At 38.4% G+C, this 22,502-nt stretch overlaps 1 protein-coding gene across 2 annotated transcripts; it reads right to left on the reverse strand.

Moving 5' to 3' along the window:
- Positions 1–4,379: 4,379 nt before the first annotated feature.
- On the reverse strand, positions 4,380–12,922 carry LOC149818057 (uncharacterized). 2 transcript variants are annotated; one of them, XM_089985100.1, is made up of 4 exons: positions 12,739–12,909; positions 6,894–7,155; positions 6,389–6,456; positions 4,380–4,814 (listed from the first exon to the last, which is right to left on the reverse strand). In XM_089985100.1, the coding sequence occupies exons 1-4, from the start codon at positions 12,871–12,873 to the stop codon at positions 4,518–4,520; spliced, it is 762 nt and encodes a 253-aa protein (XP_089841226.1). In that variant the 5' UTR covers positions 12,874–12,909; the 3' UTR covers positions 4,380–4,517. The 2 variants fall into 2 exon arrangements, with proteins under 2 accessions (XP_089841226.1, XP_089841227.1); XM_089985101.1 differs by lacking the exon at positions 4,380–4,814 and adding an exon at positions 5,948–6,282 and having other exon boundaries at positions 12,739–12,922.
- Positions 12,923–22,502: the final 9,580 nt, after the last annotated feature.

The following is a 22,502-nucleotide window of genomic DNA, read 5'->3' on the forward strand; positions in this document are numbered from 1 at the left end:
TTGTTTTTGTATGGGGACATGACAGCTGGGATGTGTTACTCGGTCTATCAAGAGAACAATTCTGTATGTCTGAATAAACTTGCAATATTTACTGCAAATGCAACCAATGGGTTTAAGATCAACGTGTAAATTTGTAGATTTATCTCAATGTAAATCTATAATGTGTTGGAGCTATTAGCTTTGTTCCATTTTTGGGGTAACTTAGGGAAACCACCTTGCTCACTTGCGAGAATTGGTGTAATGATGCACCATTCATCATGGGCGCCAGTTGTTTGAAAGTGGGGGTGTAGTCCGAGCTCTCTCTTTCTCAATTATATATATAGAGAGAGAGACTAGATTATGAGAACTGAAAATATGTGAGCTAGTGTGTGAACTGCAATTTTTGTGTTCTTTTCTCTTGAATCTAACTGTATGTTTGGTTTTATTAGAACCCGCTCTCGAGTCATCCTATTTTGATGCATAAACTATTTTTTGTAAGGCTTTAAAATCAATGACTCATAACCTTCATAAATATTCAAAAATCACATTTTTTTTATAAAAAATACACAGTCCAATAGTTGATTCCTATCAAATTCACCTTGCCAAGAACATTTGGATTTGCAAAAAACAGTACTAGAAATAACCATATTTTTAGTTCTCATATTCTAGTTCTCATTCTAGTGACTATATATATATATATATATATATATATATATATATAGAGAGAGAGAGAGAGAGAGAGAGAGAGAGAGAGAGCTGCACAACCAGCTACTATCACAAACAGATAAGCCGTCCATCACTGCCTTGATGGACGGTCCAAGCAAAAAATGCAAAAATGCTAGTTTTTGCCTTTTAGCAGCGGTTGACCGCCGCTAAAGGTCTCAGGCTAAAGGTCCCAACTAAAACTGAGACCTTTAGCGATGGTCAAAACACCATCACTAAAGACCCAGTTTTTGTTGAGGCCTTTAGTGACCAACTTCTGACTGCCACTAAAAATAGAAAAGCAAAAAAACATGAGTTTTTCACTTTTTGTGTGTGGATGTCCACAGGCATGATGGACGGCCCACAGAGTTGCACGGGTAGCTGTGCACCTAAGGATTGTGCAGCTACCACGCACTCATGTAGAAAAAGTGGTAGCTGAGAACTGAACATATTAGGCCCTATTTTCTTGTTCTGCCCCATTAGGCCCCATAATTTGAAGTGTTTTATGATTGATTTGAATAGTTGGATGTGTTTAGCATGCTCGATTTAGTGGGTGTCGACTCTTGGATCATATTTTTTTAAAGAAAAATTGTATTTTATGAGTCAAGAAAAATTGATGCCTTTATAGCCATTGATTTTGGATCAACAAAAAAACCTGCATACAAGTTTCAGTGATCCAAAAACTAAGCAAAACCTACATATCACATTTATAGTGTTAGATTTGAGAAAAAATATCAAAAACTATGATTTTTGAAGGGGCCTAACGGGGCAGAACGAGCGCATTACTCATGTCTATATATATAGAGAGAGAGAGAGAGAGAGAGATGGGTACGTGCTTAATAAAAATATGTTTAATGATATGTGCTTAATGGTTTTTCTTCTCTTCGGTGTGTTTTTCGCAGTTCTGACCCCATAAATGTGTTGGGCATGGTCGATTTACGTGAAATCCAGACTTGCATCGTGTGTGCTTTTATGAAAAAAATAATATTTGCATAATAAAAAATTTACAAAGATTTTGGACCGTTGATTTTTTGAACCTTATAAAAACCCATCCATGTGTCAGAATAGAATACTTCAAGAGCTGATACTTATAAAATCAAGTACATAGATCACATCTGTACGGTCAGAATTTAAAAATAAAACAAAAAAATTCTGAAAAACCATTAAGCACATATGATTAAGCATATTTCTTTAAGCAGCTCTCTCTCTCTCTCTCTCTCTCTCTCTCTCTCTCTCTCTATATATATATATATATATATATATATATATATATATATATATATATATATATATGAATGCCGAGTCTTGATTCTTAACGAGAGAAAATTAAGCTGACAAAATTGCTTTGTTGCCCATGAATATGATATTGCATTCCTTTAAATTACTAATGCCTGCCTAGTAGTTTCTGGACAACGTGACACCTGATGCGTGTGAGTGTGCACAGCGTAGGGTGTCAACGGGTTTGGTTTGGTTTGGACTCAACCAGACCCAAACCTCATTTGAGATTATGGTACCCAGTTCTGCCTCGGGTCTAATTGAACATACCATAAGAGAAACAATACCCAGATCCTATAAGTATTACATAAACTAGACCCAGTAAAATAATATTTTTTATTATTTTTACATTGAAAATTTGTGGATCTTAATCAAAACTTGGGTCAGGCCCGATTTTGATATGAAATTTCACAAACCATACCTGGCTCCATATATTAATCGGACCCTTGGGGTCTGAAACGGATTCTAATCGGGCCGTTTTTTTTCTAGAGGAAAGGCAGCCAAACCCTGACCCTATAGGGTTTAGTACGGGACAGGGTCAAACCCGACCATTGATACCCCTAACTGTGAGGAAATTAAGCTCGCATAGTTACTATGCTGACCACGTTGTGAATATGTTACTGCAAAAGAAAGTCGTACTTTAATACACTGTTCTGCAAACCCTCGATCTCTCTGTCTTTAACAACTAGGACTCATTGCTAGCTGGTGCAGCTCATCCCTTGTTAAATTAGAAAGTATTTTAATGACGAACCGACATTAGGACCTACCCCATAAAACTAGCACGCAAACCTGTCCTCACTTCTCTTTGTGAGGACTACAACGGCTATTCACAGGGGAAGGCTGCCCAGAGAGTTTGTATCCAGTGCATCCTTTGGTGGGCATGGTTCCTCCTCTTTATTATGTGAGCTGGGAATTCTAGAAGCCAGAGATGACGGCTTTGAATATGTATGACAGCATAAATACCAACAAAAAATGAAGAAAAAAATATAAGCAGGTCAGATAAATAAAATAGACATTTATATGGATGTGACGTTTCTCAATTATGAAAGAAAGATCAAATTGTTGACCAGTTGGAGATGACCAGGGAAGGCTTATGTCTTCCAAAACCATCACTTGGGTTTCTATGTTCTTTAGGGGTCAAATACAGGGGGCAGTGGATCCACAATGGCAATTGTAAACTCTCTCTCTCTCTCTCTCTCTCTCGGTTGTCCAAATGTTAGGGATGGGAGCAGTTCAGATCTAAAACAGTTAAAAATACACAGCCAAAATTTGCATAACCTCGATCCCTACCAAATCTGGGGCATATGAATGGTACGCATACTGAAAAGAGAACCATAAATCGCTGAGGAAAGGATGGCAAAAATAACCAAACCCAACCTTGTCAAGTCACCGGTCTTTTTTTTTTCAATTATTACACAAATAAATCACACCCAAGATCAGAGACTTGATCAAGCTGGTCTTAACCAGCAGTACCCATGATTGCCACTCCGGCAACGTAAAACTCCGTAAAACCCCGTAAAACCATCAAGCCATCTCTTTCCAGCTGCAGCAACCATTAAGAAACTCAAATACAACAGGCGGCAGTATCAAACTCCCACCACCCACATCACCATAGTTCTTTGAACACTGATGGTCGAGATTTACAGGACACAGAATTGTTAAAAACTTGGATCCCTGCGGACCAACGCACCAGTTGCTCAACTCAGGCAGACAGCCCGTGCAACTGACATTTCTAACAGGCAAGCAAGTGGCTTCTCTAGGATGAACCAACAAGGCTTAGATGCCTTAATGTCATTTTTTAATTCATTTCTGAAGTGCAAACATAATTTATATATAGAGAGAGAGAGAGAGCACCCACCAGCATCCGTAGTCCCAATATCATCCTCTAAGGAATTGGTTCCCCTTTGATACGGTGTCTATGGGTAGAAGGGAATCTCCGTATTAGCTTTTTGACAGACAATGTTAGGCTGGCATGTCCCCCATCCTTGGAGACTCAATTTTGAATATCCAATTTCATATATGCCCTACCCTTTTTAATAAGATTGCTACCTTTCTTTCAGAGCCACCTATAAATAAAGACCAAACCTCCCCTCTCTATGTACTCGAAACTACTTTCTAGTTTCTTCCTTATCTGAGAGAGGAAAAGAAGACAACAGATTGATCTTTAGAGCCGGATGAGTAACAAGGTATACTCTGATGCTGCAGTTGCAGCATCCATGAGGAATGCCCACAGCAGCCAAGAATTCAAGGGAGGTTTGGAGAGCAGAAGGCCTATTCCAAGGAGAGGACAGGTGAAGTCCAAAATAGCAGCAAACGCAATCCACTCAATCGTGTCTGCATTCACTAGAACAAGGATGCACCGCCACCATTAAAGCACGAAAGCAAGACACAGACCATGGCTGAACACCATCAAATGTACCATATCTTGTAATCACATTTTTGCATAGAATGGAAAGCAGTTCTACAGTACATGAGTGAATCTGTTCTGTTTGATTTTTTTCTTCTCAATGGCCATGCAACAATGATTTTTAATAGTAATACAAAGTGAGTACACAAGGTACTCACTCGCGATTCTGAGATCCGGGTTTTTGTTGCTCCTCTGTTTTTTCTGATAATCTCGGCTGCCCAAGTTGTGATTGTTGAGGCTTTACATCAGCCTGGTCCACAAACTCGGAACTGGCTGATGGTTTTGCACCAGCAGCGAGTAGGTTTCTGAACCAAGTACCCTGAAATCTCGGGTTAGTTCCACCAGAAACGCCTGGGGACTCGGGGGTCACTGTTGCATTAGAAGCAACACCTGAAAGAAACCTGTATGCAGCTTTGCTAGCAGATATAATCTCAGTCTTAGCTTGCTTCAGCTGCCACGTTAAAAACAAGACAGAAATAAGGAGTTGAAAAAGAAACGCTTGCCAAAGAATGTCGAATATCTTTATGCGAGATGTAAATCAAGAGAGTTTCAAAATGTATAGAAGAACTGACATAACCCACTGGTCGTAGAGCAGTCGTTGATTGGCATAACCCTCTCAAGGCATGTTGTATCAGATAAAATCCATGCTAAAAAAGTTTGGTCAAAGCAACCTTACATTTTCAACTTTGTGTACATATCTTGCTTGCTTGCGAGAAAAACAGTAATATCCTACAAATTTGCTATTATTTGCTCTTTAATAGAGTTGATTAGGATCACAATTTGACTTAATCTCAAAAAATGGAACCCAATACCATGACTATTCCTAAGACTGACCACTGCAGTAGATGGTGAAATTTATTTCAATCATCGATGGAGAGAGGAAAAAACAGCTCTGATATACTATGGAGAAGAGCAGTGCAGGTACCCTGAACTAACTTGAAGTTGTTCCATTAAGGAATCGATTAACTGTTGTAAAGAGGAACATTAACTAATTACAACAGAGGAACATTAACTAATTCTTCAACGCTCTCTCAACTGATGTAACAAAAAAACATAAGCATTCAAACGAAAAGGTTCAATGACACCAATTGCATGCAAAAGAATCAAAGTCTACAAGTCCACTTCATAAAAGAGCGACTACAAGAAAAGGTAAAAAGAAACCGAGTATTCAACTATAGCAATTGATAGCAGAGCACAAGAAAGCAAAATTACACACTGACAGAAGTCATTCATCTATTAGCCGAGGTGTGGAGTTGGGAAGTGAAGAATAGAAGAAAGAGGAAAACCAGTGAGCAGGAAGATCTATCACTGTCATGTAGTATGGGTTACATACTATTATGGATTATAAAAAATGTTAATTTGGTCTGGCAGATCCGATTCAGGGAGGATAAAAAGCATTTCCCAGGGTCCAAAGTCCATCGGATTGGATTGGACTTAATCATGTCTGAATCTATCCTGCATTTTAAAGACTCAAACAATACATTATTAAGCTGTATTCCATGTCAATATAAGCCGTCATTCCACAGGAACTCGCATTCAATACAACAAAGTAAGAAAGCAAGATATGGTTATACTCCAAACATCATCATTGTCAACACTGTATTTTGAAAAATATCACAACAATACAATGAAAAAAAAGGTAAAATACATGCCGTTGTAAAAATATCACAAATAAAAAAATTTGTGAACTAATTGTTATATAACACCATACTTTCAAAACTATTTTATTGCACTATTTTTTGTATCTACATATTATTGAAATTTAACAAGAAAAGCCATGGTATCCCCAGATTTTCCTTGGCAAAGCATAGCTGAGACCAATACATGCCATTATGCTTCCATATGACCAAACATGTTAATATAATCCTTTCCTCTTGGCTGATACTTTCTCCATCAACAATATTCAAAGCCTCAGAAAACTAAGATACAGAAGCTTTTGTTAAGACATTAACAGCTTTCCAAGAAAAATGAGAAGAGTTCAAGAAGACAGGTGATATCAACATAAAAAATAATAAATGATCTTACACACAACGCCGTGTTGCCTGCAACTTCCATGGCAGTATCACCAGCATTTGCAAACCGATTGACCCAAGCTGAAGAAACATATTTAAATAAATCAATACTACCTTCAAGAAAGTTTCTCATAACAAAAGATTAAGGTACAAATTTCAATAGAAAGGATCTATTGAAGTGAAAAAAAGCAAAAACATTAAACAAGTCCCAACAAAGATAATGCCTAATATGCACTCTAATTTTTACAATAAAAGTCTAGCATTTTAGAAGTCAGATTTATGTGCAGTAAACAGCAAAAGCTTTCTATCCCAAAGCTAAACCCATGTCATACAGCCTTTCACTTTCTTCTCTGAGTTCCCTATCTCTAACTTTCTTTATACTCAACAACATTTACTTTTGTAAGCCTTTAAAGAAAGAGAAAGAATAAAAAAGAAGAGATATCCAATGAAAGCATATCACATGGAATTTATGAAAATGGAAAATATGCTGCAAGAAATACAAAATGTAACATGTATACCTGGAAGCTTTGGCACACCAAGTCTTTCACAGAATTCATCACAGAAATGGTTGCAGTTTCTTGACAAAAGGTCATATGAATATCCAGGCCATTCCCGGCTAAGTTCCCTCAGAATCTGATTTACCTTGAAGATAGACAAACCTGTTTCACCAAGGACAATTCTTTCACGATAGGTGTACATGGGATTTTTACTAGGTTGGCAACTGAAGACTCCAGAACCATGTTCACAAAATCCAAATGACCATTCTTCATCACCATATACCTGCTAGCATAGAATAATGAAACATAAACATATGTGATATGACTAAACAATATGTTTTCCACTACAGAGTGGTCTCCTATCTGTCACCATGCACTTTCACCCCATGTAATTCCAAAGGAGAGCTTCCAAACATTTCAATCCATAACACAATCAAAATCCAAACTAGCAAGAATACAGTACAATGATAGCACACTCCAAGAAGTTGCAATTCTTTTACATGAATTCACTGCTAGAGAATCAAAATCTAAAACAACAATGTAGCACAATGATAGTGCACTCCAGGAAATGCCAATTCCTTTTACATGAATAGACAACTAACCATGGTTGCACGAACTTGAGTATGATATGTACAACAAACTTTTGGTAAGCACAACAAAAAAACACCAATGTAAACTACCACAATCAATATGGACAGGCTTCTAAAACCAAAACTAATATGAACCATCTTTTACAGTGAAGAGAAACAAATGCATAAGTAGAGACTATTTGATCAAAATGCCAAGAAGGGTGAATGTAATGAAAATCAAACAAAAACTGCAGTGCTCTTGACGAAACCAAAATAATTTTTTGATGCAATAACCACACATTAACAATTCTGAATCAAAAGCTCTAAAGAATGATCACAAAATGCCAACTCATAGTCAAATTGATCATATCCATAGGCAACAAGTACGCAGGAGAACCCTAGAACATAAATGGTGAACTGCTCTGCTTTGTAGGAAAAGAGCTTCATTCCTTGGAAAACAGATTGGATAGACATGCCACTTGGCAGAATATGCAGCCAGGTTGAAAATCCCATTCTTACAGTGCAATTATACATTTTGGGGCCAAATCCCCTCCCTTCTAGCATTTCTAAAAGAAAACCCTAGTCCACTATATCAAATACTTTTCCAAACTCACCTTCAAACAAAGTTGTCTACCTTTTTCTTTTTCAATGTTTGAATTGCTTCAAGAACTGCTAACACCCCATCCATTTTGTTCCTAACCCGTAAGAAGGCTCATTGGTTGAAATCATAGTCACCTCTATCATTCAAGGTATTTTCTCGACAAGGGTATTTCTCAGAGAGATTTTCAAAAGTTGGAAAATCTCGGGAAAATCTCAGAGGTTTAAAAATATTGAAAGAAATATAAATAATAAGAAAAATATAAGAAAATAATAGTCTTGCATGATTTTTCTTGCGAAAATACAAAGAAACAAGTTTTAGAAGGTTTTAAATTATAAAATAAATAAAAAATAGAAAATGTAATGCTTAAAATATTAAAAATTGAGATCTTTCCAAAAAATATCGTGATATTATCATGATATTTTAAAAACATCATGATAAATTGCAGATAATATCGGCTGGCTTGATACCACTGATATTATCGTGATATTTTCAAAATAGCCCGATATAGGTAACACTGGTTGAAATCAAGGATTAAACCTTTGATCAAAACCACAGATCCATGATTAGAAGCTTGTACTCATTGTTCAACAAAGAAATTAATTGAAAACTAAAACCTCAGAATGGCATTTGCATCTGTTTCTTTTGGAATGAGAACCAACAAGGGCATGTATTCTCCGTAACCCCATTCATAAGAAACTCTTGATAAAGGAAAGCAATCATTTTTCACAATTTCATGTTTGTAAACTTGACAAGTACCAAACTGCTTCTTTGTTTTCCTCCTCTAAGGCTGCTTCAAGTAATCTCTTATTCACAATGTCAGTGGACAGGATGTTGACATCGACCAATAGACTTCTCTTCCAGGCTTTTCTGGAATCTCTCCTCTTTAGGTTGTTACTCATACATTTGTATCACCTACAGCACTAAACATCGGCCATTATCAAGTAATCTCTTGTCCACCATGTTACTCGATAGGATGTCTACATCAACCAATAGACTTATCTTCCAGGCTTTTCTTGAATCTCTCCTCTGTAGGTTGTTCCTCATACATCTGTATCACCTACTGCAGTAAACATCAGACAGAATCAAGTAAAGCATCAAGTTCGATTAACAAACTATGATATCCCAAGCTCTATCTCTCAATCTTTATCAAATGGATCAGCTTTCCTGCCCATGACTTTTCCAGACATCAATTTTTTTTATCATGGTGTGAAATGCAGACTTATATACCATTTACCTCTTCTTCCCATTTTTGTTGGAACAAGTAAACCAGAAAGGGAGAATGAAGAAGGAGAATCAAGCATTCAGAATTCAACAAGGAGATTTACCAGGGACATGACATCTGGAGTTCAGGTAAATTTTGACAAAGGTGAAGGACTAAGTCAAAGATGGGTCAGAAACCTGAATGCAGGGGACTTAAAAGTCAACCAATCCAAACCAAACATGCCACATGAAAAGAGACCAAGGACAGAAAAAGACATGGTCAAAGCAGTTAGCAGAGGTTGGAGTCTGGGACCCAAGGATTACACTAAAAGTCGCCGGTCTTGGTCAGAGACGACCATGTTCACGTTGGTGGCCCAACAATGAGGCAAAGTAGTGGCCCCTCTTTTTCCATTACAGAAGACCCGCTTCACTTGCTCCCTCACGTGTCCAATAGCACTTCTGTCCAATGCAAAAAGAAGGCAAAAAAGTGTCGCCAAAGCAGCATGAACAGGCTATTGTTGCTCTACCTACAAATATGAAAACCAGGAAAAAACATCTTGGAAAAAGAGAAAACTCAAGGAAGTGCTGGGAAGGGGACATGGCTAATGAAGGGATGGAACTAGGTCAAGCCATCAGCAATATGCAAGTGGAAGAGACTTACTGTGACTACAAAATGATGGAATCAAGCGGAGGAGTTGGTAGAGCTAAGAAAAAGGAGGGTGAATGGGCCAAGGGCCGCCAATATGCGAGGTTTTACACAGGCCATTAATTTAGAAGGCAAACATGGGTGCCTCAATACATCTTGGGGTCGAATGAGATAGCTGGATGGTTAGGCTTCACTATCAGAATGGTGGGGAACCTCAATATATCTAATAACTAAGTGTAGTAAGCAATGTATTGAAACCAATTCACCAAGCATTTGAGGGGAGGAAGGGGGGACAGGAACAAATGCCACAAAAGAATATCTAAATTACTGAAGAGTGAAAAAAGTGAGCTGTAATATTACCTAAGACTTGCAGACATCATGCATAAAATTGTGCTTAACACTAAGCTATAAACATGCCCGATAATTCTTGACATAAAACCCAGCAGTGTTAACTACACTATATATATAACTAAGGTGATAAACCCATAAAAAAGATGGTTTAGTAGGTACAAGTGAAAATAAGATTTGAAAGAAAGCAAGAGAGAGGAGATAAAAAATAGAAAACAATTTGTGATTGCAAATAAATACCAAATATACAAATTAGTAATGCATTAATAAGTCAAAAGAAAGACAGCTGCAATCGGGTGTATCATGTATCCAGCCATCTACGATCATAGTAAGAAGTAATTATCACAGTGGATCCAAGAACAAGGATGATACTTTAATAAACTTCTTGTTAGAATCCAGAACTCATAATAGCATAAAAAGCAAATAAACAAAAATTATACAAAATAGCAATGCAGTGATGCATGTAACAAGCACCATAGGTCCTTTACGGGAGATACATTAGCTATCAAGCATCTTGCAATTCATGTGATATTACTATTAATAGTTATCCCGCACAATGAAGGTGTTCATAGGACTTGGGAGCCCAAGTATGAAAGACAAAGAAGACTCTGTTGTTTAATATACCTCAAAGGCATGGGTTCCAGCTTTAAAGGTGCATCAGCACCCTTTGTCTCTTCTATCATAGAACAAGTGCTTTTTAGTGTATACTTGGTCAATTTTGCTGTTTTTTTGGGGTTATTGGGATGACACTTGTATTACTTATTCAATAGAGGCAGTATTATGTATTGGTTTCATACTTGTATTGAACAGATAAAGCATGGCTCTACCAAGGTTACCCGAAGCGCCATAGGATCCGGGGAAGCGTGCTTCCCCAAAGCGCGTTTCGGAAGCGCAAAATGTGGCGCTTCCGTGGCGCTGGAAAGCACCATAATTAAATGGGAAGCACGCTTTCCCTTAATGGGAAGCTCGCTTCCACTTCTTTTTCCTTTTTTCTGTTTTTTCTTTCTTATTTTTCCTTTTTTTTTTCTTTTTCGCTTCCAGTTCGCTTCTTAGGTTGCTTCCGGTTCGCTTCTCTTCTCGCTTCTGAGATGATTCCTAGTTCACTTCTAAGTCGTGTCCCATGTTTCTTGTTTCCTAAAATTTTGGAAGTGCCTCGCTTCCCGCTCCCGCTTCTTCAAGTGCAACTCTGGGCTCTACTTTTAGGTCTTTAACCATGTGCATCTCTTTTACTCGCTTCCATCTTCTCCTCCCTGGTTCAATCTTTATTCAGATAGAGAACCAGTCCCTTGATGTCTCTCCATATCAATCCATGGTCCAGCATCATCCTTGAAACTAGATGATTTCATCAACATTCCTCCATGGGAATATTCTAGAAGATTTTTTTTGCTTTAGTTCAAACCCTTTTTAAGGTAAGTTGATTTCCTGATGGAACTAGATTCAGACCAAATGACATAAACCCGTCACCGGATTTACTAAAGATCTACTGCACTACCAAGAGTTGATATGAGATTATTTCCTGTTCAATCGAATTTCCAATTATTTCCTGCTTTTTCTTTCAATTTCTTGCATTTCCGTAGATATTCTTAGATAACTTAGCTTCTAGCTGCTTTCGGCTATCAATTTGTAGGGTCTCAGGAACAATATTCCGGAATCTCTATATCACAAAACTAGGCAAGGTAGCAAAAGTTTCAGGTTTCATATGAGGTGTGCTCAAGTGAAACAAATAGCCCAATTTCGGTATTTACGTAAACCAGAATAGGCCAAGGCAGAAACCAAGCTGGTGGTCTCAGAAGAGTCAGAAGTAGTGCCGTACACATTTTGCAGAAACCATAAGCATAGAACAAGTTTTTCATTGGTATCAACATTATAAAAGTATTCGAAGGATACTTCAAACTGGCACACCATCAACATGGGTTTACATGCATAATATTGAATCCCTACAAAAAAGGGAAAGAAAAAAGCTTGCTTCTTTGCCAATCATCATGAAATAGGGTGGAAGTTTCTGGGAAAGCCGACAAGAAGGATGAAGCAAGGGGAAGAACATAAAAGAAGCAACTGGAGAGGCAGTGAGCAGGCAAACAAGAGAGAGAAAGAGAGAGAGAGAGAGAGAGAGAGATTCACCAAAACTAACCGGATCGGGTTCACACTACTTTTACTTTTCAAAAAAAAAAAACGGAGGAGGGAAGGAGAGAGGAGAAACCTCAAATGCATAATTTCAAAGTGCAAATAACGCAATGAAGGTGGGAACGAAACAACCAATCCCCACCAAAAAAAAGAAGAGACCACGAAATATGCATTATACACAAAATAGAACGCACTAGCAAAAAAAATCAAACCCTTAGATCTCACACCCTCCACGACCCACATTGACATTAATAACCCAAAATCCAGAATCGAGAAGAACCCAAATCGGGATATCAATCAAGAAGTAAATACACAATCACAAAATCAAGGAAAAATCAAATAAAAAGAAAGTTTCAAAAAGAAAAGAAGAAATTTTACCTGGATGGCGCTGTGGAAGATGCCGCCGAGGCCGATGCCGTCCTTGAAGATCTTGTTGATCTGGAGGATGGTGTTGTTGGTCTTGGCGGAGGCGCTGTTGGTCACGTCGTAGACGTGGAGGATCACCTCCTGCATCTTTGTTCCCCTTTCCCTCCTCCCTCCTCCTCCTCCCCCACCAAAACTTCCCCTCTCTCGAGCAAACGTCTTCTCAATTTCTACGGATTTTATTTTATTGTGTTTGGTTTTGTGGGTTTCCTGTATTTTTCCCCTCCTTTCTTTTCCTTCCCCGCAATTATTCTCTCTCTCTCAACGCAAGGACCGTACGGTTTCTATTTCTGGAAGCATATTTCAAATTTATTTATTTCAAAAAAATCTCCAATCTCACCCTCTCTTCCTTTTCTTTTCCCCAGTCTCTTCCGTTCGCATGCTTTGCCTTGTTTTTCAAATTTCGTGTCTCCAAGACACGACACGTAGACCGTTAGTGATATACTGGAGATTTTTTATGTTATTTTTAATGTTTTAAAGCATCTCAATAATAGATGGTTAAATATCAGAAATAAGTATTTTATCAATTAAAAAAATATGTCCTTGCATCCTGGTTTCGAAAAAGTAGCGTGTTCGTGTTTGAACTTGTATGAATCCTTGCCGTGTCCGTGTCCGTGTCCGTGTCCTTGTGAGGTAGCTTTTTGTTATGTTAACCTATATGTGTTTGACAATTGTCATCTCCAAATTGAGGTTGAGTTTGAACCCAAGTCATAGCGATGACGTTTGGAGGCAACCCAACTTCCATGTGATGCAGGCCCTCCATGTTGCGGGCTCAATTCAAGTACTGCCGACACCAATGTCCCATAGTATCTGCTTGGATGATTATGGATGTGACCCAGTTTCCACTTGGTTCAAGTCATGCACCAACAAGTCAGAGCGTATCCTTGACCGTTCAGATACAATTAGGATCTTCTTTAATTCCTTCTTTCTTAGGGCACTTTTGGAAGAGAGAAAAACACTCATATAAAAAAAGTTTTACCTATGAGAAGTTTTCAAAAGAAAGTTTTTCACTTGTTTGTGTAGCATGAGAACAATAGAATAGAAAAAAAAAACGAGAGGAGGAGGAAGGTGGTGGGTGATGGTGATATGGTGGGTGGTGGTGGTAGTGAGATGGGTGGTTGGGGATTGTAAAAATAAATTTTCTCTTCTACGTTTCATATTGAGGAATATTTTCTATAAAAAAATATACTTTTTATAGAAAAAAAAGTTTTACCTACTAGAAGTTTTCAAAACAAAGTTTTTCTTCTGTTTGTGAGTGTAAAAATGTGAAAAATTGAGAGGAGGAGGAATGTGGTGGGTGATGATGAGATGGATGGCGATGGTGATGATGATAGAAAAACTCTAAGCAAAAAAATTTCTCTAGTTTGGAAGGGACATCAAATTTGTACTAACTTTGCCATTTTGCATCACTTTTCCTACAACTTCTTCCTTTTCAAACATGCCCTTAGGCAGGCCATCGCTGCAGGTCCAATTCCCCATTGACTGGTCAAGCCAAGGTAAGATCTTCCTCTTTCTTTTATACACAAGCATCGCAAGATGCAGCAGGTCCAGTTCCTTTTGTGAACTCTACGTAGTTTAGACTGGGCCTAAGCCCAACTATCATAATCTATGTCAAAGGGATGCTACATTTTGGTGGCACAACACCCACGACAGAAGTAGAACACACTCTAACACGCAGACATGACTTAGAGTCACGGACACGTTCATACATTATTTTCACATATTTTTAATAGCATTTAAACATTTTTAATAATACTTTATTAAAAGATATTTTATATATCAAAATATTAAAAGTGGTTTTTATTGATTATAAAATAAAAAAAGTGTTTGGTTATCCTATTTTTTTCATAAAAATTGTCATGCTATTGTGGCAAATTTGGTGGTACTCGTAGCTTTATATTTTCGTGACATAAAACCTAAGGCTTATTAAGCTCAAGGGGTTTGGTTCAGTGGAAAGGGGCCTTGGCTACTAAATAGATGGTCAAGGTTCCATTGGCATGAGCATCAGCTCTTTGAATGAGTAAGAGATAAAAGCCTGACTATTGTTTGGAAGCAAGGAGTTGTGGGTAATTTTTGACAGATCATATTGTGCTCTCGTATGGGATTCACATAATGCATATGAAAGAAATGTCAAAATGACTTTGATCTTCTTGCGCCTAATTGTGCCTAAACCCCAGAACATGGTGCTCTTAGAAAATTTACCCGGCCTAAGCAAAAAAAAATGTAAAAGAGGCCAAAGAGGGGTTTCGTCTAACCGATTGTTAGTTCTTACAAGTTTTGATCATAAGTGTGCGTTACAGACCTCAAATGGGCTTCAAATTTGGACACGTAGGTCCTTATACAATCCTTAATATACTCATAAAATTTTAGCAAAAATGCATGAATAAAGAGTACAAAGTTAGTATAAATTGACAATTTTACCTGATCGATCACAAGCTTGTGCTCATGCACAAAACCGTGTCAAGAACCTCCCTAAAGGGATTTTATGTACAATGGACAATACACAAGCCTAAGAACCTATTTATATGATCTTGGGACCTGTGTATTATTAAGAAAGTATGAATCAAACCTTGATAAAGATTTGAGTACATAAAGATTTGAGTAGAATTGTCTGTGTGTAGTTTGCGGCAATTGACTCATGCAAGATGACTTTAACAGGTGTGCCGCAATGCGTTGAGGCTGCGTCCACTATGGTCCGATCCACCGGCCAAAAAGATGAAGTACAACACCAAGAACATGCCACTCACATCTACAATCTGTCCCAAGCTCTAAGAAACCGAGGATGATAGTGAGAATGGATTCGATGGAAGGATTTAATGGAATCAATATATCACTTAAAAAGATAACCAAGGTACTCACCAATTCGGCGGGCAAGCACCACAATCTTTAAGGATGAAAATATGTCACAATAGATGTAAAAAGAACCGTTGTGTTGGCTGCACCTTCGCGAGTTTCATTGTCGGTTGAACTCGCTAATGTCACCTACACTTGCTGGTTGTGTGGTGGAGCACTTGGTCTCAACCAAGTGATATTTTTTAACTCATCAATTCCTAAAGAATGACAAGTTGGCTCAAGGATCTTGAGTTCACCAAGCATCCCAGCACTTGAACACACTTTCCAGCAGAGAGAGAGAAATTATCCCCACAACTCATAAGTTGTATTATCTAAAAAATCTCATAATTGACAAAAAGCTTCCAAACCTTTTCTAACCGGCCTACCAAGGTAGTTACAAAAACCCAAATTTCTTAAGTGGTTTGGCAACCCACGAGTGGTTTTAGGGAGGGGCGACTTCAACAAACCAAACAAACTCGGTTGAGGTGGCATGCACACTTGCCTCGCGTGGTGCAGGCAGCGGGGGATATGCACTGTGTGTGGCATTGTGAATGCATGTGGCGTGTGTGGTCTTGCGCTCGTGCATGGCGCCTATGCACGCGACATTCATGCACGACATGCATGTGCAGTGCGCCCGCCATGGTGTGTTGTGCTGCGCCTATGCGGCACGCGTGATGAGTTGCGCCTGTGCGTTGTGCATGCACGATGCATCAGAGTGCACCACATGTTTACACTGTTGGGACAACAACAGTCTTAGTTAGGGTGAGTAGGTTTCTGATTTCAATGATGGCTTCTCCATCTTTCATAAAAAGAAAAAAAAAACACTTAAGGCTTGAACCACGAACAATCGAAGACAACTTGGCATCGTCCCAACCTTTATATCCACTCTTATAGTTTTTTTTTTCTTTTTTAAAATAATAATCACTCCTAGAGCTTGACTCATGATACTTTGGTTTTCAAATTGCAAATAGTAATTAGAGTCAATTTTATGGTCTAAATTAACTGGACCAGCCTGGACATTAAGGGTATATTTGATGGCTTGTCCAAGATAATACCTGAGAACTTTCTATGAATTTGTATGATTATTAAATAAATAAAAGTGGAATTTTGTTCCAAATATGGTTTACAAGTTTGATTTATATTTAAATTACATTTAAAATTTAAGGGGAATTTATTTATTAATTATATCTAAATTAGCATTTAATTTTTAGTTATATTTAAATTTGCATTTAATTTTAATTATATTTAAATGAACATTTAATTCTTTTATTTTGAGTCTAAATACCAATGTGGGACTTAACTAAGTCCATTGTGGTTTTGGATCTAGTGGAGACCCAAGTGTGGGTCGATCCATTGGAGCATGGGTTTAAACCCAATTAGAGAAAGGGATTCAAGTGGGAGGTGCATATGGGAGTAGTAGAAGTAGTGTTGGTGGGGACCACCATAGGGCAAGCCAAAAAGGAAAGGAAAAAAAGCTTCTCTCCCTCAGAACACAACATTGGTTCTGTTCGTTCCATTTTTTTTGTTTCAGATCCAACAAATGTTCGTTGTTTGATTAGGGAAGAATAAAGAAGAAGAAACCCTAATCAATGAAAAAAAAAGAGCAGCTCAGATTTGCTCCCTCCATGTCCCATCTCACGACTCACCAGAATCTGCCATTTCTCCGATTGATTCTTCATTTCTGAGTCCCCTCTTCTTCTTTGGATCGCCCCTTAAATCCTAATTAGGCGAGACTGTAGTATAAACCTTAGCTCTGATGGAGCCCTAAATCTCTGTTGGCTTCTCAAAAACTTTCCCAAGTATTCGATGGAGAATTACCTCATGGGACCATCGTGAACCGCTTTTTTATGTTTTGTCTATGATTCTGTTGTATCCCTTTCGTCTTGGATCTGAGAAAAATGAGAGAGGGGGTTTTGATGGAGGGATCTTCGGATGACGTTGTGGCGCAGGTGCCCATCGTAAAATGGAGGAGCGATTTCTCTAGGGTGTTCTAGTACTACCTGGATCGGTGGACGCCGCATCCCATCGGTCAATGGCTCGGAACCCTAGCTACGAGAGAGAGAGAGAGAGAGAGGACCCCTACTCCACGTCATGTTCTTTTTGTAACAGGGGAATAGATGTTACAAAAAGAATAACTTTTTAAGGATGCTGCGGACACCGTTCTGAGCGTCCACCACATCCAACGTTTGTTGAAATCACCATTCCCCACATTCATTTCGTCCGAGTTCAGGCCGGGGACAATGATTCAAACATACCCTAAATACAAATTGAAACATGTCCGGTGGATCTGCTTTGACGTTTAACCCTAGATTTGTACTCTCATTTCTTAAAGTCATTCAATGTTATCGATCCAAATCCAGGCTGGTCAAGTCTGGCCTGTACGTTACAATTGTATGCCGGCTAATCCGGCAAGGCTCCTTTATTTTGTCCAATTCATTGCTTGATTACGTAGGAGGGTGGTGATAACCTATTACATATTTTTTTTTTAAAGGCAAGCTGAAGTTTGGCAAACCCCTACCAGTTATACAATTGTACCATTGAGTTTTGTACCTGCAACGTCTAACACAAGGTGACATTCTCTAGCTGCTTCAACCAGACAAGCGTTGCCTCCAGTTGGTTGGTCGAGAACCAACTCCCTAGTATGTGCAAACAATTTAATTATTTTTAACAATCTATCATGAGAAACTAAAAGGGGATAGAGATTTTCCAAAATAATGTGAATGAGCACAAGCAGATGATTGAAGATATTATTTGAGAAAGGAAAGAAAAAAGTAATGGAACGAGGGGCAAGACGAAATGGATAATGTGAGAGAAATTGGTAATTATTATCCAACGAATCTTGGTTCCCAAACCATGTAGGTTTTCCCCACCTTGGTTTTGAAAAAAACAAATATGTGTATGTCCTTAATTCGTTTGTAGGGATGCACAATGAACTGAGTTAGCTGGGTGTAAATGAGCTGAGCTTATACCTTGGTATGACGCTCGGAAGAGCAAAGGAGCCGAGCTTGATCAGCCGATCGAGCTCGATAAGGCTGGGTTAGCTCTTAAACGAGTATTTCAGAATCACGGCACTCGCCCCGCCCCGCCCCTTTGGGGAACTTTTTGTCTTCTTGAGCATGATTCTCCGACCACCTCTTTCCTCAGTCGGCCGTCTTCTTATCCTCCCTTTCCTTCCAATCATCGCCACCAGATCCCTCTCCCTGCAATCCCACATACACACCCTTTTTTCTTCCCTCACTCACACAATCGTTCTCTGATCTCTCACCCTCACCGGTTCTTCCCAGAGATCTCTACGCCCTAGCCCGGGGTGGTCAATGTCAGCCGTGTGATCTCGTCGGCGATAGTGATCATTGTCATCATCATCGCGAAAGATTCTCGTTTTGGTTTGCCAGCATCGCAAGGTAAGATTCTTATCCTTTTTTCCTCTTCTTCTTTGTGTTGGGTCTTCCTTATGGGCAGCCTGCGCACAAACAGAAAAAATATATAGCAGAAACTATATCTGTCTAAAAACAGAAAAACAAGGGGGCTGGAGTACCTGATGTCGCCATTGTATAACTGTTGTAGGTGGTGGTCGACTGGAGCAGGGAAAAAACCGGACTGGTGGTGGCTGGAGCAGAGGATGCGGTTTCTCCTCAGCCGGACTGCGGCCTTCTACAAGCGCAGGCTGCCGGATGCAGTCGGTGAGCAGGACCGATTCCTGCGACCGGATGGAAATACTCTGAATGGAGATATAAGATTCTAAACCCTCTATTATATTTTCCTATATGTGAAAAACTAAATTTCACTGTATTTCACTCTATATTTGCCATAATAAGGGGGTCGCTCATGATACTCCTTTATAGGCACAGAGTGGAAACAGTTTGTGCAACCGTTCTCCTTTGATTCTGTGCGGGTTTAACGGAAGCTATCAATCCAAGTGTGGGGATGAATCTATATCGTGGATAACCACCACGTAAATCATGGTGATTAATCCAACATTCTCTCACTTGATTCGACGATAAACTCTTTAACCAGAAAACCTTATGGGAATAACTTGATGAATAGAATGGCCTTTTTATTCTATTTTATAGGTCCTTAGTTGAACCTCTAATCCTAATAAGATTAACAAAAAAAATAATGAGAATCATGAACTGAAAGTGATCACTTTAATTATATGCATATGTCAAAAAGAGTTTAACAAGCCCATCCTCATTATATTTTCGGAATATAATCTCGGTGCTAGCCCTTTAGGAAGAGGATCAACGATCATCTCTTTGGTACCAATATTAACAATATGCACTAAATAATTCTTCGTTCTTTCTTTAACAGCAAAATACTTCAATTCCATATGCTTACATGACGTAGCACTTTTGTTGTTGTTCGAAAAAGACACCGTAACTTCATTATCACAGTAGATCTTCAATGGCTTCCCAATTAAATCAACCACCTTTGACTGTGATATGAAGTTCTTTAACCATATAGTCTGTGAGGTAGTCTCGTATAATGATATGAATTCTGTCTTTATGGTGTAGGCAACAATGGTCGTCTGCTTCCCACTCCTCCAGGAGATCGCGCCCTCAGCAAGTAAGAAGACGTACTCAGTAGTGGACTTTCTACTATCAAGGCATCTTCCTAAGTCCGCATCTAAGTAGCCAATGACCTCAATGTGATCAACTTTATGATACGTCAACATATAATCTTTTGTCCCTTGCAAGTATCGCAAGACTTTCTTGGCAGCCTTCCAATGGGGTATACCTGAGTTAGATTGAAATCTGCCAAGCACCCCTACTACAAAGGAAATATCTAGTCGAGAACATGTCTGCGTATATTACAATATGCCAACAATTGATGCATATGGATAAGCACTCATCTGTGCTTTGTCAATATCGTCTTGTGGATAATCTTTTAGGCTCAGCTTGTCAACTTTTGATATGGGTGTTGAACTAGGAGAACAATTCTCCATCTCATATCGCTTTAACACCTTATCTATATAGGATCTCTGAGAGAGGCCTAGAAAACCTTTTACTCTATCTCGACGGATCTCAATGCCAAGAACATAAGCAGCCTCACCCATATCTTTCATATCAAAATGTGATGCAAGAAACTGTTTTGTCTCTAAAAGCAACTTTATATTGTTGGTTGCAAGTAAAATGTCATCCACATACAACATCAATATAATGAACTTACTCCTACTTTTCTTAAGGTATATACATTGATCATTAATGTTTTCTATAAACCCGAAAGTCATAATGACTTGGAAAAATTTAATATATCACTGTCAGGAGGCCTATTTAAGTTCATATATTGATGTGTTGAGCTTACAAACTAGACGATCATTTTAAGAGAAACCAAGAGGTTGGTCCATATATGCCTCTTCATTTAGATCTTCATTGAGAAACACTGTTTTCACATTCATTTGGTGTAGCTCCAAGTCATAATGAGCTACAAGGGCCAAAATTATCCTCATTGACTCTTTAGTTGAGACAAGAGAAAACGTCTCATTGTAGTCAATGCCCTTCATCTGGGTGAATCCTTTAGCAACCAATCTTGCTTTATGTCTCTTTATGTTACCTTTGGAGTCCTTCTTGGTCTTAAAAACCCATTTACACCCTACGAGATTTACTCCCTTAGGTAACTCTATAAGATCCCACACTTGATTTTAGTCATAGAGTCTAACTCTTCTTTTATGGCTTCTATCCAGTGTGTAGATTGTTTGCTTTCTACAGCTTTCATAAAAGCCAACGGGTCATCATCCATATCTATGAAATCACCAGGCTCCTGAAGGTACACAACATAATTAGGATGTATGGCAGATCTCCTAATTCTTGTGGATCTCCAAACAGGTCATTCTTCAGGTTCAGATTGAACCTGATCATCCTGTTTGTGCTCTTCTGCATTGTCAACAATAGGTTCATTTTGGATTTGTGCATCAACAACCGAATTATCAACCACATCATCATTAGGAATAATAATATGGTATCTTTCAATGTTTTTCTTAACAGGTGATGAAACTGGATCCTGTACTTTCTCAAAACCAAGGTTTTGAAGTGCACTTAATCCTACTGAACCATCTTCTAGGAATTTTGTCTTATCCGTTTCAACGATCTGTGGTGAATGAGATGGACAATAAAACTTGTACCCTTTTGATCTTTCTGGATAACCAATGAAATATCCACTGGTTGTTCTTGGATCAAAAGCTTTAATGTGGAGGTTATACAACTTAGCCTCTGCAGGACATCCTCATATGTGCATATAAGACAAAGATGGTTTCCTACCTGTCCACAACTCGTAAGGAGTTTTAGGTACAGATTTTGTAGGTACCTTATTTAAAATATGCACAATTGTCCTTAAGGATTCACCCCACAACTTAATGGGAAGTGTTGAATAATTCAGCATAGCTCTGACCATTTTTTTAAGTGTACGATTTTTTCTTTTAGCTACACCATTCTGATAGGCACTACCAGGTATGGTATATTGAAGCGCAATGCCTTCATCTTTGAGAAATCACGCTAATGGTATTTTCCTTTGCCCCATCTCAGCAAACCTACCATAATATTCGCCACCTCTATCAGACTTGACTATTTTAATAACTTTATCGATTTATTTCTCTACTTCTTTCTTAAATTCTTTAAACATCTGAAAAACATCCGATTTTTCAAAGATCAAGTAGAGATGCATATACCGAGAATAGTCATCAATAAAGGTGACAAAATATTTTTTGCCTGTGTAACATGGGGTAAAAGGTCCACATACATCTGTGTGAACTATTTCTAATATCTCACTACTGCATTTGGCACCCTCTTTATATGTGTTTGTATGCTTAGCCTTTATGCAATCAACATATGGGTCATTGTCGATAAAATTTAGAGATTTCAAGATCCTTTTATTTACGAGCCTCTTTATTCTTT

The sequence above is a fragment of the Nuphar pumila genome, chromosome 13, assembly GCF_984573655.1.
Source record: "Nuphar pumila chromosome 13, dmNupPumi1.hap1.1, whole genome shotgun sequence".
NCBI classification, from domain to species: Eukaryota; Viridiplantae; Streptophyta; class Magnoliopsida; order Nymphaeales; family Nymphaeaceae; genus Nuphar; species Nuphar pumila.